The following is a 19,081-nucleotide window of genomic DNA, read 5'->3' on the forward strand; positions in this document are numbered from 1 at the left end:
GAAAGGGGGGGGGGGGGTGGCGGCGGCTTCATGAGGGGTGAGAGGAGTTATGGAGGAATTTTGGGAGTTTCCAAATAGACCTTTGTAGATTAGGAAAATAAATAATAAATCCAATTTAATTTATTTTAGATTGGATTCATGATAAAAAAACTTTCCTTTTTTGGAATTTCCTATATGGAAATAATTTGAATTTCAAAGGAATTCAAACCTTGCCCTCTCTTGCTTGAGCTAAATTAGGAAGTCATTGTGATGGTTGAATTTACCATAATGAGGGGGAAAAGTGAGGGGCCGGCGGCAATGGGTAAGGGGTGGCTAGGTATCGAGTTGGGTGGGGCTAGGTTGGCGGGTGGGCTTGGTGAGGTGGAGTTGTGGGGTGATTTTGGTTGGGGAGATGGCCGGTGGTGGAAGCTAGGGGAGTCGGAGGGTGGGGGTGGAGAAAAGGCGGAGAAGAAGAAGATAAATTAAAATCCACGAGTCGCGGACTCTTCCAATGACTGGTGCGTATTGCACTTGCTCACCTTGAGCTCTCTCTCCCTTCTGTTTAGTGCTCACACAAGAAGAAGAAGAAGAAGCAAAGGAAAATTTTCATTAATCATTCATCAAAATTCTTACAACACATTAGACCACTATATATAGGTCTCAATCATGAAAAAGAAAAAGTACGTAATTGCCCTCTGGGCTACAATAACAAGACAATTCTCCAAAGGGGTAAATTCGGAAAACAACAAAACTAAATAAACATAACATGAAGAAATGCATCAAAAGTAAAGGCGCTGAATCGTAGCCGTAGATTTGCGATTCCTTCGTCGATAAACTTGTTGGTAGCGTCTATCGATGTCCTCATCACCTCCACATTATGCTGGCATATAGATAACACAGGTTTAGGAAAATTGTAGAAAGAATGGGAAACTAAATTCCTTTTTCAAATGGAAAACACGATGGAGTATAATGGATTTTATCCAATTTATAAGCAAACCTAACAAAATAATAGGGAAAAAAAAGAGAAATTTAAAATATTATATAGCTTATGGAAACTACTAAATAGGAACCTAATAGGTTTCCATGCAGTCAAGTGCTACATAGGTTTCTTTGTAGTTTTGTAACTACAAAGAAATTCATCTAGAGGAAAATATTCGAAGATATTAGCAACATTAGGAGTGTTAGAAATTTTCATGTTGGCAAGAACATGAAACTTACAAGTATTGTTCCTAATCATTTGCGATAAGTGGGAATGGCCAATCTTCTTATCTTTTAGCTTGTTATATTTACCTACAGGATAACGATTTCTTGAAGATGGTGTCATCACCAAATCACCCTGAAAAATTTAAGTTGTCAATGTTGATCTGCAACCATCTTGTAACGAGAATTTGATGTAGAACGAAAAAGGGGGCTTTGCCTCGTAAGGGTCTCGAAGAGCAAATAGTCCAAAAAATCTGAAACAATTTCTTTCAGGAAATCTGAAATCAATTATTCCTTTCAGGAAATCTGAAATTTTCTTCAGGTTTTTATTCAAAACCTGAGAGAATTTCAGCAGTTAATGAGCAGAGAAAGGGCATTCATCGGTGTGGGCTCAAAGTCAATAGTGACTTGGGGAAAGGTGGAGCTATGAGAGAAAGATGAGGGAGACGGGTGGGAGAGAAAGGGGCTAGCGGGATTAAGAAGGAAGTGGGGAAATTTTGCAGCAGGTTGAAATCCCCCAAAGTCCTTCTCAAAGGAGAGCCAAGTAATGTAGACTAGAGAAGTTTGCTGGACGGCGGGACAACAGGGAAAATTCAGGGAATTATTTCCTTATTCCCCTCTCAGGTTTGGGAAGTAATTAATGGCTTAATCTTTGAATATTTCGGCTGGGCTGAAATTAGATGGGATTGAAATTATTTCCTTAAAGCAAGGATGGGGATTAGGAAACAGTTAAGGAACGTAAGCCTAGGGGGATGGGGGCCGGCTGTATCCATAGGGAAAGAAGGTTTTAATGCATTTAATTGAGATTACTCAATTGGGGTTGAGTTTAGGAAAGAAATAATTAAACCCTATTTGAATTTGAAATTCAAATAAAATTCATTTAGTAACTTTCCAAAATAGAATGATAAATTATGAAAGAATTCAAATTTCAAATGAGTGGAATTTGAAATTTTGAAAATCGCCCAAAATTAAATCACCCAAATTAAGTTTGAATTACATCATGAATGAGATTCAATACTTTCCTAAAATAGCTTTCTAATTTAGGAAACTAATTGAAATTCAAAATTTGAATTTCAAAGGATGAAAATAATTTCCTAAATTATTTGAACTCTTGAGGTAAGCATTAAGGTAGCATTGACTCCTCATTCATGGAGACAAACAAGGGTGGCCGGCGGTGAGCTTGGCTTGGGTGGGGCTATGGGGGTGGTGGTTGGTGGTGGGGATGGCTGGAAAGGAGGGGGACGGTGAAGAGGATGAAGATAACGACTAGGAGTAATAAGAAGGAACAAAAATAGAGAAACAAAAATCAAAGATACAACCACGAGCCCGGACACATCCTGCGGCTGACGGGTACTACATTGCCCTTCTCCAAGGGACTTCACGCCACGAGCCCGGACCCATCCTGTGGCTGGTGAAAACTCTGAATCCTTCCCATAAGAATCTCACTGTCGTCCTCTCAAAACAACACAAGTGTTGAACACCAATTGTTAATATCAATAATCCATCCCTATTACAATAGTTTAAGGCCCTATATATAGGCCACAACATAAGAAAACTCAAAATACAAAATTGCCCCTTGGGCCACAACACTCACATAAACCAACCTAGGGGTAAAACAGGAAATACATCAAATAAGAATTAAAATTCAGAAAAATAACTCATAATTGAAGATTTAAATTATAGCCCTCGATTTACGACGCCTTCTGTGATAGATGCGCCAAATCTTCGTACCGATGTCCGCATTAGAATTAGCTTCTTCTAGATATCTCTTCACATCTGGATGAATTTGTTGAACATGTTTAACAAACTTCTCAGCACGAGATTAATATTATGAGAAGAAGGTAGATAAATCAACTCCATGGTATGCCTTGGAACACTAGTATAGACAACTTTAAAGGGATATTGTTGGTCAATGCTGTTAAAAACAAACGCAATTTATTTAATGGAATCATCCCATTACTTCAGTTTATCACAACAAACAAATTGAATAATGTGTCCAAGTGTGAGAATAGCCATTTCCGTTTGTCCATTCATTTATAGGTGACTTGTAACTTCGACAACATCCACTAAAAATGACTTAGGAACTTGACATTTGGTTTGTAGTGATTCAACTAGATACTCCATGGAAGTGAATGATTTCTTAGAAGAATTGATGAGCCATGTGTGAAGCATCCGTATGGAATGAAGTGCAACATCTTGGAATATTGATTGACTACAATGAAACTGAAGCAACTCATCTTTGGGTTGATTAAAACCAATAATAAAATCTATAGTTATATCCCATCAAATTATTTCAGGAATTGGCAGAGGAGTATGAAGTTTTGTGTTTTGAGCTTGACCATTAGCCTTTTGGCCAACTGAACAATATTGCTTAGAGTGTTCGTCATCTTTCTAAGCCGAGGCCAATAGAATCTATCATCCACAAAATTGATGGTTTTGTCACAACAAACATGTCCACCTACTCCTCGAGCATATAATACTCTTATCAAATGTTCAAACAAAGAGGTTTGAGGAATTCAAAGCTGTGCACTTCTAAATAAAAACCCATATTGAATATGGAAGTTACCAACAAAGTCTTTATTATTGCATTTTTCCCATATGCGCCCAAACTCTTCAATGTTAGCATAAATATCTTTTTAAATTATCAAACCCCACCACTCCATGCTATTGTTAGCTGGTAGCAAAGCATGCCTAATTAATGCATCGAGTACTTTATTTCTTTGACAAGGCTTATGTTTGATAGCAATTGCGAAGTTTTGCAAGAAGGTAATCCATTGGACATCTATTCTATTCGCATTATTTTGAGTGTTGATAAACTTCAAACCTTGATGTTTAGTGTACATCACAAATTCTCATTATTCACATATGGCCTCAAACTTAACTTAATCCATTTGTCTTCGAAAATCAAAGCAATACATAACTACTGCACAAATTAGTTCTTTTATGACAAGTCAATTGTGAGATGCGGAACTGGGTGTTGTTGGATGCAGAATGTCGAGAGTTGAGACACGATGTTAGCTGCAAGTTGAGTCAAATGTTGGCTGTAGGTTGCTGGCAAGAAGTTTGAACGGCTGTAGGTCAAGTTGAGATGCGGTGCTACTCAAGGTTGAGGGTGAAGGTCGAGCACAGCACTTTTACAGATCGAGTGTGTCACACCCTACAATGACCTATCCTGATCAAGCACAAGGTTTGACTGATCAGGTGCATTTTGGCTGATCGAATATATTTCCATCACTCATTCTTGAACTTTACCCATTAAAATAGTATGGTTAATATAATCAATCACTTGAATGACCCAAACATGACCATCCAACACAACCCTAGACTCCTAGAGATCAAGTTAATTGTGCAAAAGCATTCCAAAATATTTTATTCACGAACTATATAACTTCTAGTAAACATCAAAGTTTATATACTTGACATCAAATTTTCATCATATACATTATTTTAGCATGCTTAATATCTTACATCAAAATTAAACATCAAAACATAAGGTTGTAGATTCAAAACATGATTCTCACTTAGGCTCAATCTTGTCCTTTTCTCTACTTGAAACAACAATTAGAAAAATAATCTGATGAGCTATAAAGCTCAACAAGATAAATACTTTTAACATAAAATTTAAATGCTCAATGAAAGGAAACAACATAATATGCTAATCATGAATTAGATTGGATTAAAAATTATGATTATAGAGTAGTCTAGTGGCATTACATATAATCATTATGTAATGAAATTGCTTACATAAGGACAGCATACTATTCATACAAGCCTCCGTATCCATCAATCCTCATCAAAACCAAGCCTTAGCCTCCATAGTTTCCCTTTCTTCCTCTTAGTCATCTATTCTCTGCTCATTAACAGTTTCTTACTGGAATGGGAATGGATATGTTGTGAGTGCGTGAGTGATTCACTGGTGTTTTATGCTCATAATTAATAATATTATATTATATTGATATCGTCAATACATCACAACCATCCGAGTAGACAATTCACTGTTGCATTTTGAGATAATTGGAAGGGAAAGGAAAGGTCACATTATATTAGTTTAGGTGTATAGTATATTAAATCTATGAACCTGAATAATTTAAATTGGTGCACCATTTGATGTAGCACAACACCTGCCTTGCCAACTCAACGTAAATCATTTGGGTCAATCACATCACAATGTTTTGTTGTTGAAGCATGTTTTTAGCAACACTGATTATAACTTTTGTTAAAGTCTTAGTTTGTTGGTGTGGTTAACTAAATATTATTTGTCGATGATATTTGCCACCAATGAAATTCTTAGTATATTATTAAACAAAATTATTTATAATCGAATTGTAAGTCTATTATTTGCTAGTTATGTTTTTTCTTTGCATAATTATTCTTAATTAACCTCTGATTAGCCTTTAATTGGGTAAATATTAAGGAGTTGTTTGGTTGGCTAAAACATAAATACAGTATAAAATGAATACTTTGGAATTGTTTGGATGGGTGTAAAGCAAATTCAGGTGAATGATTTTTTTTTTGAAGGAAAATGAATTTAGTGTAAAGTTTAAAGATAATGAGGGCCGATGGCGATGGTGTTCGAAGAGTGGTTTCTGGCAGTAACGATGGTGGTGGTCGGTGGCAGTAGAGGCCAGATGCGGGTGGCGGTGGCAGGCGTGGTGGCCACAGACAGTTGGAGGTGGCCGGCGGTAGCGGCTAGCTGCGGTTGGTGGCAGTCAAGCGAGCTTGCTTGCGGTGTAAACCGTTCTCGCTCAAAATTGGACGAGTTTGATTTACGTAAAAAATAAACTAGAATGGTTTACACTATATTTACTTTACATTTATTTTTCATCCAACCAAACACCAAAATTTTCAATACCACTGCATTTGAAATACTTTACACCCTAACGTAATCCAACCAAACAACCCCTGAATGCAATTAGTGGCTAATCATGTGTAAATTAACTATTTGAAGGCCCTTAATCATGCCTAGTTGAGTTATCTTTTAATCTAAATGTGTGCAGTGGCCGATCAACCCTTCTTTCTTTTTAATTAGGTACTGATTGCCAGCTCTTACAAATGATTAATTTAATAAGTATTAGATTTTTGTGTTAGTTGAAAGAAAAAAAAAAATCTAATTTTGACATCTATTACTTAAAAGGTTCAAAGCGATCATAAAACCTATATTTAATTTGCACTCTCTTCTTCATTTTAGAATAGCTACTATTTTAGATGGACCTAAACCTTAGTTTGTTGATCTTAGATCCCAACCAAATTCGACAAGAGAGATGAGTGCTGTTCATCTTGCTAATTTATCCTGCTAATTATTTGTTAGGCCGGTTCAGGTGGAACTGGCCTAGCAAGGGGCGGTTTGGTTCTATAGGAGGCGAACTAATGTTGTCGTTCAAACCATAGGGCCCATTATTTGAATTAATCTAAAAATATCAAGAGGGGGGGTACCATAATAGTCTGAAGGGTTTTATGGAGAATGAAAGATAGGTACCTACTTACCAAGTTTTGTCAAGTAATGGACTCCACAAGTAGCAAAGGTTTTCCTTCTATTTGTGAATCAGTAATCATGATCAACAAACAGTGCATCACGATTTCATAGATCCTTTGATGATTGAGAAATCTTAATTGTTCCAATTTACTTCTTTACCATAGATCTCCAAATAAATAGGAATGCTGGGTCTAGCTTGTGATAACAGCATTTACAGTTTAATGTTCTTGTAAACACTTCCTGTTTAAAGTTCAGGTATATATGCCAGAGTTTAAATGCTAGATTTCTTTTCAAAAAAATAACTGAACTCAATCATCTTGATTAAGGAACCTTTACTGAAAACTCCTGCTTTCTATACTTTTTGTCGAGGATTTTACCTTTGTTTAGCGTTTCTAGTCTTTTAATATTTCGTACATCTTGTAAAAGGCAAATATAGTTGCACTGCCTTGTGTTTATGCAACAGACCAAATCCATTAGCATACATATAGCTAAACGGGGCTAAGCTATATGTACCAACTTCTATAAGTGGTGTTTGTGCTGAAAGTGGGATATTTGGGTGGCCTTTCACAAGTTTAGTTGATATCTGGTATGTCTAAGACTCTAAAGCATTTGTGAATTTAGTCGTCTAGAATTAAGCTCTCTCTTGAATGGCACATTGAACTCAAGTAAATTTCATTCTCTTCATATAGAAACCAACTGCAAACTACCTACTTAATGTTTGTAGATGTCAGTGATAGACAATTTGAATGTATCAAATTAGGAAGGATTGATTAGAACGCTTTTAAATTGATAAGATATAAGTAGACTTAAGCTCATTTTGGTTGCATGTAGCTTGAAAAAATGTTTAAAATGTATGACTTCATTTACATTCAGTTTGCATTTGAAAATGAAATCATAATATTCAAAAGAGTTTTGAGATGTAAGCAGTTTGAAATCTGCTCATTAATCCAAGCAAATATATGAGTTTTTCAGAATTTACTATTTTTTAAAATATGTCTTTCTGACTTAAAGCAATCAAATGAGCCTTTAGGTGGTTTGGGCTATGCATCAAAAGGGTAAAAAAATGTACCAATAAGATAGGTGGATAAAGTTAAATTTGAAAGATTAGGTAGAAAAAATTGTAATATGGATAGAACAAGTGCAAAAAGATTTATTCAAAAGTGATTTAACGTCTTAAGAAGACTCAAGAATGATTGAAGTTGAGGATTCATGGTCAGTCCCAGATAGTTAGGTTAAGACTACCAATAATGACGACGATGACAATAATGATGATACTGCTAAATGTTTATGTGGCTTATATGGTCAGTCCCAATTAATTTAGCTCATTTATGGTATTAATTGTGCATTATTTTAATTAGGATAGCTAATTAAACCAAATTTAGGGATATGAACCTTAATAAACTAATTAAGCATTTAGCAATGCCAATTTAAAATTGAATTTTATAATTAAGGGTATTAGCCCTATTAATCATACCATGCCCAACTAAGCAAAGTCAATCGAGTCCTAATTCATTAAATTACAGTTTTAATTCACCTAATTAGCTTGGTGGACACCCCAATTTTGTGTTAAACATTGCATAGTTGAGGATAGAAATGTTGACTTATTTATGACATGAATGAAATTAATTCATGAATGACAATGAGGTTTTCCATGATTGTGGACTCAAACATAGTTGAGGATAGAAATGTTGACTTTTTCCGAGGTGTGTCAATTCATGTTAGGTCTTGTTTGAGTTCAAACTGAAAATGACATATTATGGCTGGAGAAAGCCTGGACTCAACCCCTTTCATTATAAACCAGTTGAAAATGCTAATATTAACTCAATGAACTCAAATAGTCAAATACATCCCAACTTGGCATGAAAATTTACTGTCAACCTGACATGAAATTGACACACACCTGATTTGTATATTCCAAAAATAAGAAGTCGGATTTGAGCATTTATTTGAAGCATGAAAATACCATTTTAAGTTTGCGTTGTTAGGTTGACACAAATCAGACTTGATCTTTGTGCTACTTTAGATGGCTGTTTGAACTCAACTTGAACTCATTGTGTTTTCAATAACTCAAAATTTTCATTTAGAGTCGTATTATACTGTTAGCTCAAATATTTACTCCTGTAGTGGTTCTCAAGCAATTAGAAATGGCTTTTTTGACATGGACTTTCGTTTGTCATAGTTTATGGCGTCAGAGTCATGTAAAATATTGACCTTCTTTACTCTGAATTAATTTGACTTGTTTCAGATATAAACCATTGCTGAAAGTTAGATCTATCCCATTGATATGCAAGCTAATAACAACCCCTTTATACCTGTCATTTTAAGAATAACTGACCAATGGTGGTCTCAGGTTGAGCTGTTGGCAAAGAAGTATGAGGAAAAGTATAAGCAGACAGGAGATGTGACTTCTAAACTGACACTGGATCAGTCTTTGTTTCGGGATATTCAGGTATCATATAGTACCAGCTTGTGCGAGACATTTATTCAAACTTGGCATTTTTTTCTCGACATGCTTGTTTTGCTTTTTCCGCATAGATGGTAATTCATTTGCTCTTTGTTTAGGAGAGAAAGATGGAGTTATATAATGCAATTGTAAAAATGGAACAAGGTGAACTGTCAGATGGTGTGCTTCAGGCAAGCTGATTAGATGCTCTTTTGTTGCAATGAAATATTTTTCTCGCCTTCCTAAATCAAGTTGCAATTTTTGAACTATTTCCAGGAACGCGCCGAGAAAATACAAACTGATCTGGATGAACTGGTAAAAGCTTTGAATGAGAGGTGTAAGGATAGTGGTTTACGATCGAAGCCCACTTCACTAGTGGAACTTCCGTTTGGTATGACAATTTTTTATTTGGGTGATATAATTGGTGTTTCTGCAATAAAACTTACTTTGCTAGTGCCGTGTAAAGCTGATTGAGCTCATTGAAATAATTTTTTTAAGTGCAGGTTGACTTGCAAAGTTCGTTTTTCCTTATTATTTTTGCAAATGTTCCCCCTACTTGACTTTCTAATGTTGAAATAAATGTGTATATTTTTTAAAAAAATTTATTGGTCTAGACGATAAAGAATTCATTTGATAGACAAGTTGAACATAAAAAAAGATGAGAATATCAAGATGAATACACATCAGCAACAACAACATCAAGCTTTTGTCCCACAATGTGGGGTCGGCTACATGAATCCTTTTTCTCCATTGTGTTCTGTTAAAAGTCAAATTCTCGTTTAAATCTAGTAAAGAAAGATCATTTCTAATATTTTCTAACCAAGTATCAAGTCCTGGATGAGAAAAGTGGAGGGTTGCGTTAGGTAGTCGTCGGCCAGCATAAAACTTATTGAATAATCATGACATGAATCCTTTAATATCAAGATGAATATATGACAAAAATAAAATGATATGTTAAAAAATTATGTATATCAGAGGGATAGTGGGTTGGGCATGTATAACAAGTGTTAGGAGATGCACCAATGAGTTGGGCATTGACAATTAATGTTGAAGAATTAGAAAGAAAAAAGATTAGATCGCTGACAATTTGATAAAAATTGGGCTGAAAGATTTGTGTAAAGTAGGATTAATACCTCACAAAGCACCCAACAAGGAGAGTGATGATTTATAAATTTGGCACCAGATGGTGGGGTATAAGGCTAATGATGAATGATGATACAGGCCTAGGTCTACAAAAGAGAAAATCAGATAGATAAATATAATGACCTAAAAACTTAATGTAGCTGGACCAAAAATCCTTGTAAGTTACCTTCTTACAATATCTCTGTATTTCACTATATCCTTTTTTAAGAGATCCTAAGAAAGTCGGGCCCATGCTCTCAATAAACTTTTCTATATCATTTTCAGAAATGCTTGGGCTCCTTATATGTTTGGATTTTTCTTGGAGTTAGTTCAAGCTTTGTTTCAAAGAATGCAAACCATCTGAAAATTAGTTTAATGCTTAATTTTAGAGCTTATTGTCCGAGTTAAAATGAAATCTTAATAGATGTTGCTGTATAATCTGATAGGAAATCATTTTTATATCAATTGACTTTAAAAATCTGACCATAACAGTTGTTTTAAATCACAAACCATCGCATCCTTTCTAACTCCACCATAGCAAGCTATTCTATTTGTATAATCTATGCCACAAATTTAGCAGGACCGCATCAGATTGCTTGAAAATAGTTTGGTTGGGCCTATCCAATTGCTCCCTTTGAAGGAAAAATAGGGGAAAAGTACAGTAAAGAGTGACATTTAAAGGAAATTCATGTCATCCAACACTCGGTTGCATGGTCGAGCATATTCATATTTTTAAAAGAGAGATCCACTCCAGGCTAATCCACTCACATGCAATCTGTTTAGTTCAGTACGCATTGGCTAATATTGGGAACCAATATTTCCATTCATAGATTAGAGGGAAGCTAAACTTAGTTCTTTGTTTGAATATCTTCTTATAAACTTTGGCATACCTGGTCAGCTGTACTAAATGTGTATTTAGGTTTAGTGTTTGGTCTCATTGGTTTCTTATGCTGAACATGGGCTAGAGTACTATTGCTCATCATAGACAAATATTCTACACCAATTTTATATCATATATCTACTTATCCGCTGCAATATCAACAATTTGCTAGGCCACGATGGTGCTAGTTTCATCATCAATATCTATATGATAAAACATCATTATTTATTTTCCAATGAGTTAAACCCTAGTGTCTTCTTTTGGAAATATCACTATTTAAATAATTCTAGTTGGCAGCATCTTGATAGTTGATAATGCATTGCAAAGCTAGAAATTATAAGGTTAGAAACAACTTTATTGAATGTGAGGGGTTCAATTTTTGAAGAGCGTAAATTTGATTGAGGTGTTTTAAACACCTACAGTGGGAAGAAGCACCATAAGCTAGAATTATTGTGAAAGCATGGGGAAGTGCAAGTTGAAAACTAACACGGTTACATTTTCTTTCAAAGATCAGCTAAAATAAACACCATTTTCAGTTTGAAAACTGAAGGTAGAAGAGGGCTTCTAAAACATAACGTGGTTACGGTTGCGATGAAATTGATTGTGATGGTGATGATTCCATTCCTACAGAAGCTGCATTTAGCAGCACAGCAGTAATTCTAGTTTAACCAAATCCTTTTGAAAAATTTCTGTGCATTTTAACTGGTTGGATTTGAAGGTTTAAGGGCAGTTTCCATTGATTTCTATTTGTGCTTTTACAGTTTCCATTGATTTCTATTTGTGTTTTTAATAGGGCAGCACAGAAAGCATGCCAAATAGAACTTGCATGAGAAATTGCCATATTTCATATAATTCTCATTTGTTTGATTTAAATTTGATAGGACTAATAGGTATTTGTACTTCGGATCACGGTAATGCCATTAATTGATTGTGTTGGAAACCATAGTCTAAAAAATTGCAAAAGCTGACAGTTTTAGATGGGTTTTTGCAATCACGCTTCCAAAACTTCCCTTTTTTGTTTTGAGAGCTATTGGGGAGAAATTAGGTTGCACAGTGGAAACATTTATCAAATTTTATTTTTTACTATATTCCAATGGGTTCGAGGTTCTAACCATGCCGCGGTGTGACAATGAGCACTTCCTATCTGCACAAATTGAGCGCTACTTTTACTCTGCCATTTTACTATCATGTTGTGATCTCATTGGATAATTGGCTAATATGAGATAATTTTACATTATAAAAATTTTAAAATAGTCCTCAAACTATTCATGTGTGCCCAATTTAGTCGTGGAATATCATGTTGCTCAAATTTAATGCTTCAACCATACAAAATTGATCTAAAATGATCCCTTATATTATAATTATGTATAAAATTAATTCATATTTAATCCCTGATCCCAATTTAAAGGGAACCGTTTTATATAATTGAATGACTAAATCAGTGCGCGTGATTTACTGGGATTAAATTGGTCCAATACAAATAATTGTGTGACTATTTTGAAGTTTACCGTATTTTACATGAACCATGTAACTTTAGCCCGGCTGAATATTAAGGTAAATGATGAAGCCAGGGAAATTTTATAGAAGTGATGGGATGAGAAATTCTTTGAACACCCGGATGCTTTGTTTTCTACTAAGAAATTTTAAGTGTAAAATTTATTAGTGATATTATTTTTGTCAAAATTGTCAGTATGAAAAGTAAATCACCTAGTTAAGCTACATCCATTTATTATTGTCTAAATTATATGTTTTACAGATTTTCATTGAATTATTTGAAATTCAATAGTATAGTATCTAATTTGTTCAATATACCTAAGTTGTTCTAAAAAAATAGGCATTGATCCACCGAAAGAACTGAAACTCTGGGAATTAAGGATCCTACTAGATTGTTTGAAATTTTAACCTAGGTCTATATTCTAAACTCGTTGTTACTAAGTTCAAAATTTTTTTTTTTTTTTCTAATTTCTATCTATTTGAATTTTGATGCATTATGGCGATAATTTGATAAGTTAGTTCACTCATTTTTGTTTTATTTTTTAATTTATGCCTATTGACAATTTTTTTTCTCCTTTTAAAGGTTGGCAACCTGGCATTCAAGAAGGATCTGCTGATTGGGATGAAAGCTGGGACAAGTTTGACAAAGATGATGGTATGATGAGGCTTATTCTTTTCTTTTATTTTCTATACTGCAGATTTTCAGATGTGGATGTATTAAAAAATTAGGCTATGGCATATGATATGTGTTCTTTCACACTTATCACACTCGTGTAAGAAACACAAGAAAAAGAAGAAAAATAGAAGAATATGGAGGGAGAGAGAAGGGGGTGGGCAATTAAAGCAAGATAAATAATTACTTCTCTTATATGCTCCTCCTTCTACACCGCTCAAACAGTCTTCTCGTGCTTTTCTCGTACTCGCGATAATTAGTCTGATTATCCCCTTCAGTTAGTAATTAGCCATGATGTATTGAAGAACTGTTGAAGGAACGTGCAACCCATACTATTAGGGGTGTCAATTTTTGACACGACCCAGAAAAATCCTGGTTCAGATCAACCCGAAACGGGTCGGGTTCGAATTGAACAAATCAACCCGTTTTAAAAATCGGGTCGGGCTCGGGTTGACCCAGCAACCCGAAATTGACCCGAAAGTGACACGAAAACTCATATTTGACCCGAAAACTCGAGATTGACCCGTTTTTGACCCGATTCTGACACGAAAATCAAATATTGACCCAATTTTTTACCCGAAAATTAGTAATTTTAGGTCAACTTCGGGTCATTCGTGTCGGGTCGGGTTGACCCAGACCCGAATCGGGTCGGGTTTGGGTCCAGAAACCTGACCCGTTTTTAAAAACTGGTCGGGTTTTGGTTGACCCGAACAGTGCCGGGTCAGTTCCGGGTTCGACCCGTACCCGACCCGCTGACCCGAATTGACACCCCTACATACTATAGACATATTTCCCATATTTCATTTTTCCTCTAGCAAGTTGCCTAAAATCCGTGCCTTTCATTTCTCCAAATAACCCCAACAACCTGCTACCTTATATTTTCACGATCTATAAACTCTCTGAAACCCCAATGCTTGTAACCTGCTGTAGAGACTTGAACCATCTTCTCCAACATGAGCCTTGCATGATCTCTTCGCTTCTCCTATGCGCTCCACTCTCTCCAGGTTTCTCACGCTCGTAGACAAACATTCACACCTTTTTTTTTTTTTGTTCTGTTGGTGAATACCTAGAGGTCAACAAACAGTTGTTTTAAATCACAAACCATCGCATCCTTTCTAACTCCACCATAGCAAGCTATTCTATTTGTATAATCTATGCCACAAATTTATCAGGACCGCATCAGATGCTTGGAAAATAGTTTGGATGGGCCCATCCAATTGCTCCCTTTGAAGAAAAAATAGGGGAAAAGTACAGTAAAGAGTGACATTTAAAGGAAATTCATGTCATCCAACACTCGGTTGCATGGTCGAGCATATTCATATTTTTAAAAGAGAGATCCACTCCAGGCTAATCCACTCACATGCAATCAGTTTAGTTCAGTACGCATGGCTAATATTGGGAACCAATATTTCCATTCATAGATTAGAGGGAAGCTAAACTTAGTTCTTTGTTTGAATATCTTCTTATAAACTTTGGCATACCTGGTCAGCTGTACTAAATGTGTATTTAGGCTTAGTTTTTGGTCTCATTGGTTTCTTATGCCGAACATGAGCTAGTGTACTATTGCTCATCATAGACAAATATTCTACACCAATTTTATATCATATATCTACTTACGCGCTGCAATATCAACAATTTGCTAGGCCACGATGGTGCTAAACCATCATCAATATCTATATGATGAAGCTTCATTATTTATTTTTGAAGGAGTCAAACCCTAGATGTCCTCTTTTGGAAATATCACCATTTAAATAATTCTAGTTGGCAGCATCTTGATAATGCATTGCAAAGCTAGAAATTATAATGTTAGAAACGACTTTATTGAATGTGATGGGTTCTATTTTTGAAGAGCGTAAATTTGATTGAGGTGGTTTAAACACCTACAGAGGTAAGATGCACCATAAGCTAGAATTATTGTGAAAGCATTGGGAAGTGCAAGTTGAAAGCTAACACGGTTACATTTTCTTTCAAAGATTAGCTAAAATAAACACCATTTTCAGTTTAAGGACTGAAGGTAGAAGAGGGCTTCTAAAACATGACGTGGTTACGGTTGTGATGAAATTGATTGTGATGGTGATGATTCCATTCCTACAGAAGCTGCATTTGGCAGCACAGCAGTAATTCTAGTACAACCAAATCCTTTTTAATAACTTCTGTGCATTTTAACTGTTGGATTTGAAGGTTTAAGGGCAGTTTCCATTGATTTCTATTTGTGCTTTTACAGTTTCCATTGATTTTTATTTGTGTTTTTAATAGGGCATCACAGGAAGCATGCCAAATAGAACTTGCATGAGAAATTGCCATATTTCGTATAATTCTCATTTGTTTGATTTAAATTTCATAGGACTAATAGGTATTTGTACTTCGGATCACAGTAATGCCATTAATTGGTTGTGTTGGAAACCATAGTCTAAAAAATTGCCAAAGCTGACAGTTTTAGATGGGTTTTTGCAATCACGCTTCCGAAACTTCCCTTTTTTTTGTTTTGAGAGCTATTGGGGAGAAATTAGCTTGCACGGTGGAACCATTTATCAAATTTTATTTTTTACTATATTCCAATGGGTTTGAGATTCTAACCTTGCCATGGTCTGACAATGAGCACTTCCTGTCGCACAAATTGATCGCTACTTCCACTCTGCCATTTTACTATCATGTAGTGATCTCATTGGATAATTGGCTAATATGAAATAATTTTACATTATAAAAATTTTGGAAGTCCCCAGACTATTCATGTGTGCCCAATTTAGTCATGGAATATCATGTTTGCTCAAATTTAATGCTTCAACTATACAAAATTGATCTAAAATGATCCCTTATATTATAATTATGGTATAAAATTAATTCATATTTAATCCCTCGACTATATATATTTGATCCCAATTTAAAGGGAACCATTTTATATGATCGAATGACTAAATCAGAGCACGTTTACCCTATACAAATAATTGTGTGACTATTTTGAAGTTTACCCTATTTTACATTGAACCATGTAACTTTAGCCCGGTTGAATATTAGAAGGTAAATGATGAAGGCGGGGAAAATTTATAGTAGTGATAGGATAAGAAATTATTTGAACACCCGGATGCTTTGTTTTCTACTAAGAAATTGTAAGTGTAAAATTTATTAGTGATATTATTTTTGTCAAAATTGTCAGTATGAAAAGTAAATCACCTAGTTAAGCTACATCCAGTTATTATTGTCCAAATTATATGTTTTACAGATTTTCATTGAATTATTTGAAATTCATTTGTATAGTATCTAATTTGTTCAATACTATATTACCTAAGTTGTTCTAAAAAAAACTAGGCATTGATCCACCGAAAGAACTGAAACTCTGGGAATTAAGGATCCTACTAGATTGTTTGAAATTTTACCTAGGTCTATATCCTAAACTCGTTGTTACTAAGTTCAAAATGTTTTTTGTTGTTTTCTAATTTCTAATTAATCCTTTTCTATCTATTTGAATTTTGATGCATTATGGCGATAATTTGATGTGTTAGTTCACCATTTTTGTTTTTTTTTTTTTTTAATTTATACCTATTGACATTTTTTTTTCTCCTTTTAAAGGTTGGCAACCTGGCATTCAAGAAGGATCTGCTGATTGGGATGAAAGCTGGGACACGTTTGACAAAGATGATGGTATGATGAGGCTTATTCTTTTCTTTTATTTTCTATTCTGCAGATTTTCAGATGTGGATGTATTCAAAAATTAGGCTATGGCATATGGTATGTGTTCTTTCACACTTATCACACTCGTGTAAGAAACACAAGAAAAAGAAGAAAAATAGAAGAATATGGAGGGAGAGAAGGGGGGTGATGAATTAAAGCAACATAAATAATTACTTCTCTCATATGCTCATCCATCTGCACCGCTCAAACAGTCTTCTCATGCTTTTCTCGCACACGCGATAATTAGTCTGATTATCCCCTTCCGCTAGTAATTAGCCATGATGTATTGAAGATATGTTGAAGGAACGTGCAACCCATACTATAGACATATTTCCCATATCTCGTTTTTCCTCAAGCAATTCGCCTAAAATCCGTGCCTCTCATTTCTCCAAATAACCCCAACAACCTACTTCCTTATATTTTTTCATGATCTATAAACTCTCTCAAACCCAGTGCTTGTAACCTGCTGTTGAGACTTGAACCATCTTCTCCAACATGAGCCTTGCATGATCTCTTTGCTTCTCCTATGCGCTCCACTCCTTCCAGGTTTCTCACCCTTGTAGACACACCTTCATTTCCTCTCTCAATGCCTATGCATACCATTCCAAGTTCTCTCTCTTTTTCACAAGGTTTGGAGTAATCTTTTACTCCAAACCTTGTGATTCATCTCCTTCTCTACACCTTGACCCAGTCTCCTCTTCTTGAACCATTGAATATTGGTTCCCTCCGAAAACCTTTCTCCTGCAATCACAAATATTTGACAGCCTCACTAATACCTCAATTCTAACACCTAACTTAGTTGCCTCTTGCCATCCATGTGCTTCAAAACTTTTCATTGACATCGAGTTAAGTATCCCAACATCCTGCCAACTTGAGTCTAGTAACTTCATCATGCTCAAGGATATGTATAGATCAGATATTCTTTCCTGAAACCAATCAAAAGCAAATAAATGGAGGAAAATAAGTGTTTGAAGACCCTGCATTCATTGTACATTTGATCCGGCTGTGAAGAAAAAGAATGCTCTGCAGTCATCGATATTTGATCCGATTGGAATTTAAAGACCCCATATTAATCGTATCCTTGATCCAGCTATAGTTTTGCCTCTTTTTGTTGATCTTTAATATGGATATATGTGAAATTTCATGTTTTGAGATTTAAGTGTTGTTGACACATTCAATACATTTGTCTGCTCATTTGAGTTGAATTGTATGACGTTGTCCTCTCTTAAATGCTAATGGAATAAGCAAAAAATGTGTACAAAAGAAATGAACAAAATAATAGCTTTTTAAGCATAGTTTGCTTAATTGGTTATTCAGGCGTTATCTTTCTATGAGGTGAGACTTAAGCCTTAAAGCGTTTGAGGCATAAGCCTTAGAATTAAATTAATTAAAAATATAAAATAATAAGTAACATTAAGATTAAATTAAGATGTTAAAGTAATATCATAAAAAGTTCAATTAAGGCTATTGAAAGTCACACAAGCCTACAAACAACGTTAAATAAATAGCAAGCTTTTAAAATTAGATTGGACTGACTAGTACGACCGTTTCAACTATGAACCGGTCATATGGTTCATTCAGTTCATTATAAAACTCGCTTCTACATTGAACCAGAGTAAACCAGTTAGAATCGCTGGTTCAACTGGTAAATCGGTGAACTGGTTCAGAATTCCTTTGAACTAGTTGATTCAATGAATAATTTAAATAATTAATAAATTAATTTAATATACTTAAAATAAAATATTGATTTAAACAAATTAATTTAAATTTAATTTACTTTAATTTATTAAAAAAATTAAATTCCTAAAATAACTATTTGTGAAAAAAATTTCAACTAAGCATTTCATATGGCTTTATCACTCCATGTGAGTTCTTACCATGGGTGTGAATGAGCCGAGTTGGCTCAAGCTCAACCTGTTAACGAGCTTTTAAGTCAAGCTTATCAAGTCACGAGTTTGAGCTCAAGCCTATACTCAGGCTCATATATTAGATGAGCGCAAGCTTGAATGCTCGTTAAACCACTCGATTTAATTAAATTAATTTAAAAATTAATTTAAATGAGCATTATATGATATATTTTAATATTTATAAATTAATTTTATATTAAAAACAAATTTAAAAAAAAAATAAAATTAAGAAATCAAGCCC

At 34.8% G+C, this 19,081-nt stretch overlaps 1 protein-coding gene across 3 annotated transcripts in view; it reads left to right on the forward strand.

Moving 5' to 3' along the window:
- The window catches only part of LOC110102233 (epidermal growth factor receptor substrate 15-like 1), a 42,284-nt gene that overhangs the window by 19,338 nt on the left and 3,865 nt on the right, over positions 1 to 19,081 (forward strand). For 2 of the 3 annotated variants that reach the window (XM_020830478.2, XM_028696599.1), the window contains exons 7-10: positions 9,003 to 9,101; positions 9,215 to 9,286; positions 9,372 to 9,486; positions 16,832 to 16,903. In XM_020830478.2, coding sequence (XP_020686137.2) covers positions 9,003 to 9,101; positions 9,215 to 9,286; positions 9,372 to 9,486; positions 16,832 to 16,903 — 358 coding nt within the window. Of the gene's footprint in view, positions 1 to 9,002; positions 9,102 to 9,214; positions 9,287 to 9,371; positions 9,487 to 13,174; positions 13,247 to 16,831; positions 16,904 to 19,081 lie in introns of all 3 variants that reach the window. The other variant, XM_020830477.2, reaches the window with a different exon arrangement.

The sequence above is a fragment of the Dendrobium catenatum genome, unplaced genomic scaffold (assembly GCF_001605985.2).
Source record: "Dendrobium catenatum unplaced genomic scaffold, ASM160598v2 fragScaff_scaffold_772, whole genome shotgun sequence".
Classification (NCBI taxonomy): Eukaryota; Viridiplantae; Streptophyta; class Magnoliopsida; order Asparagales; family Orchidaceae; genus Dendrobium; species Dendrobium catenatum.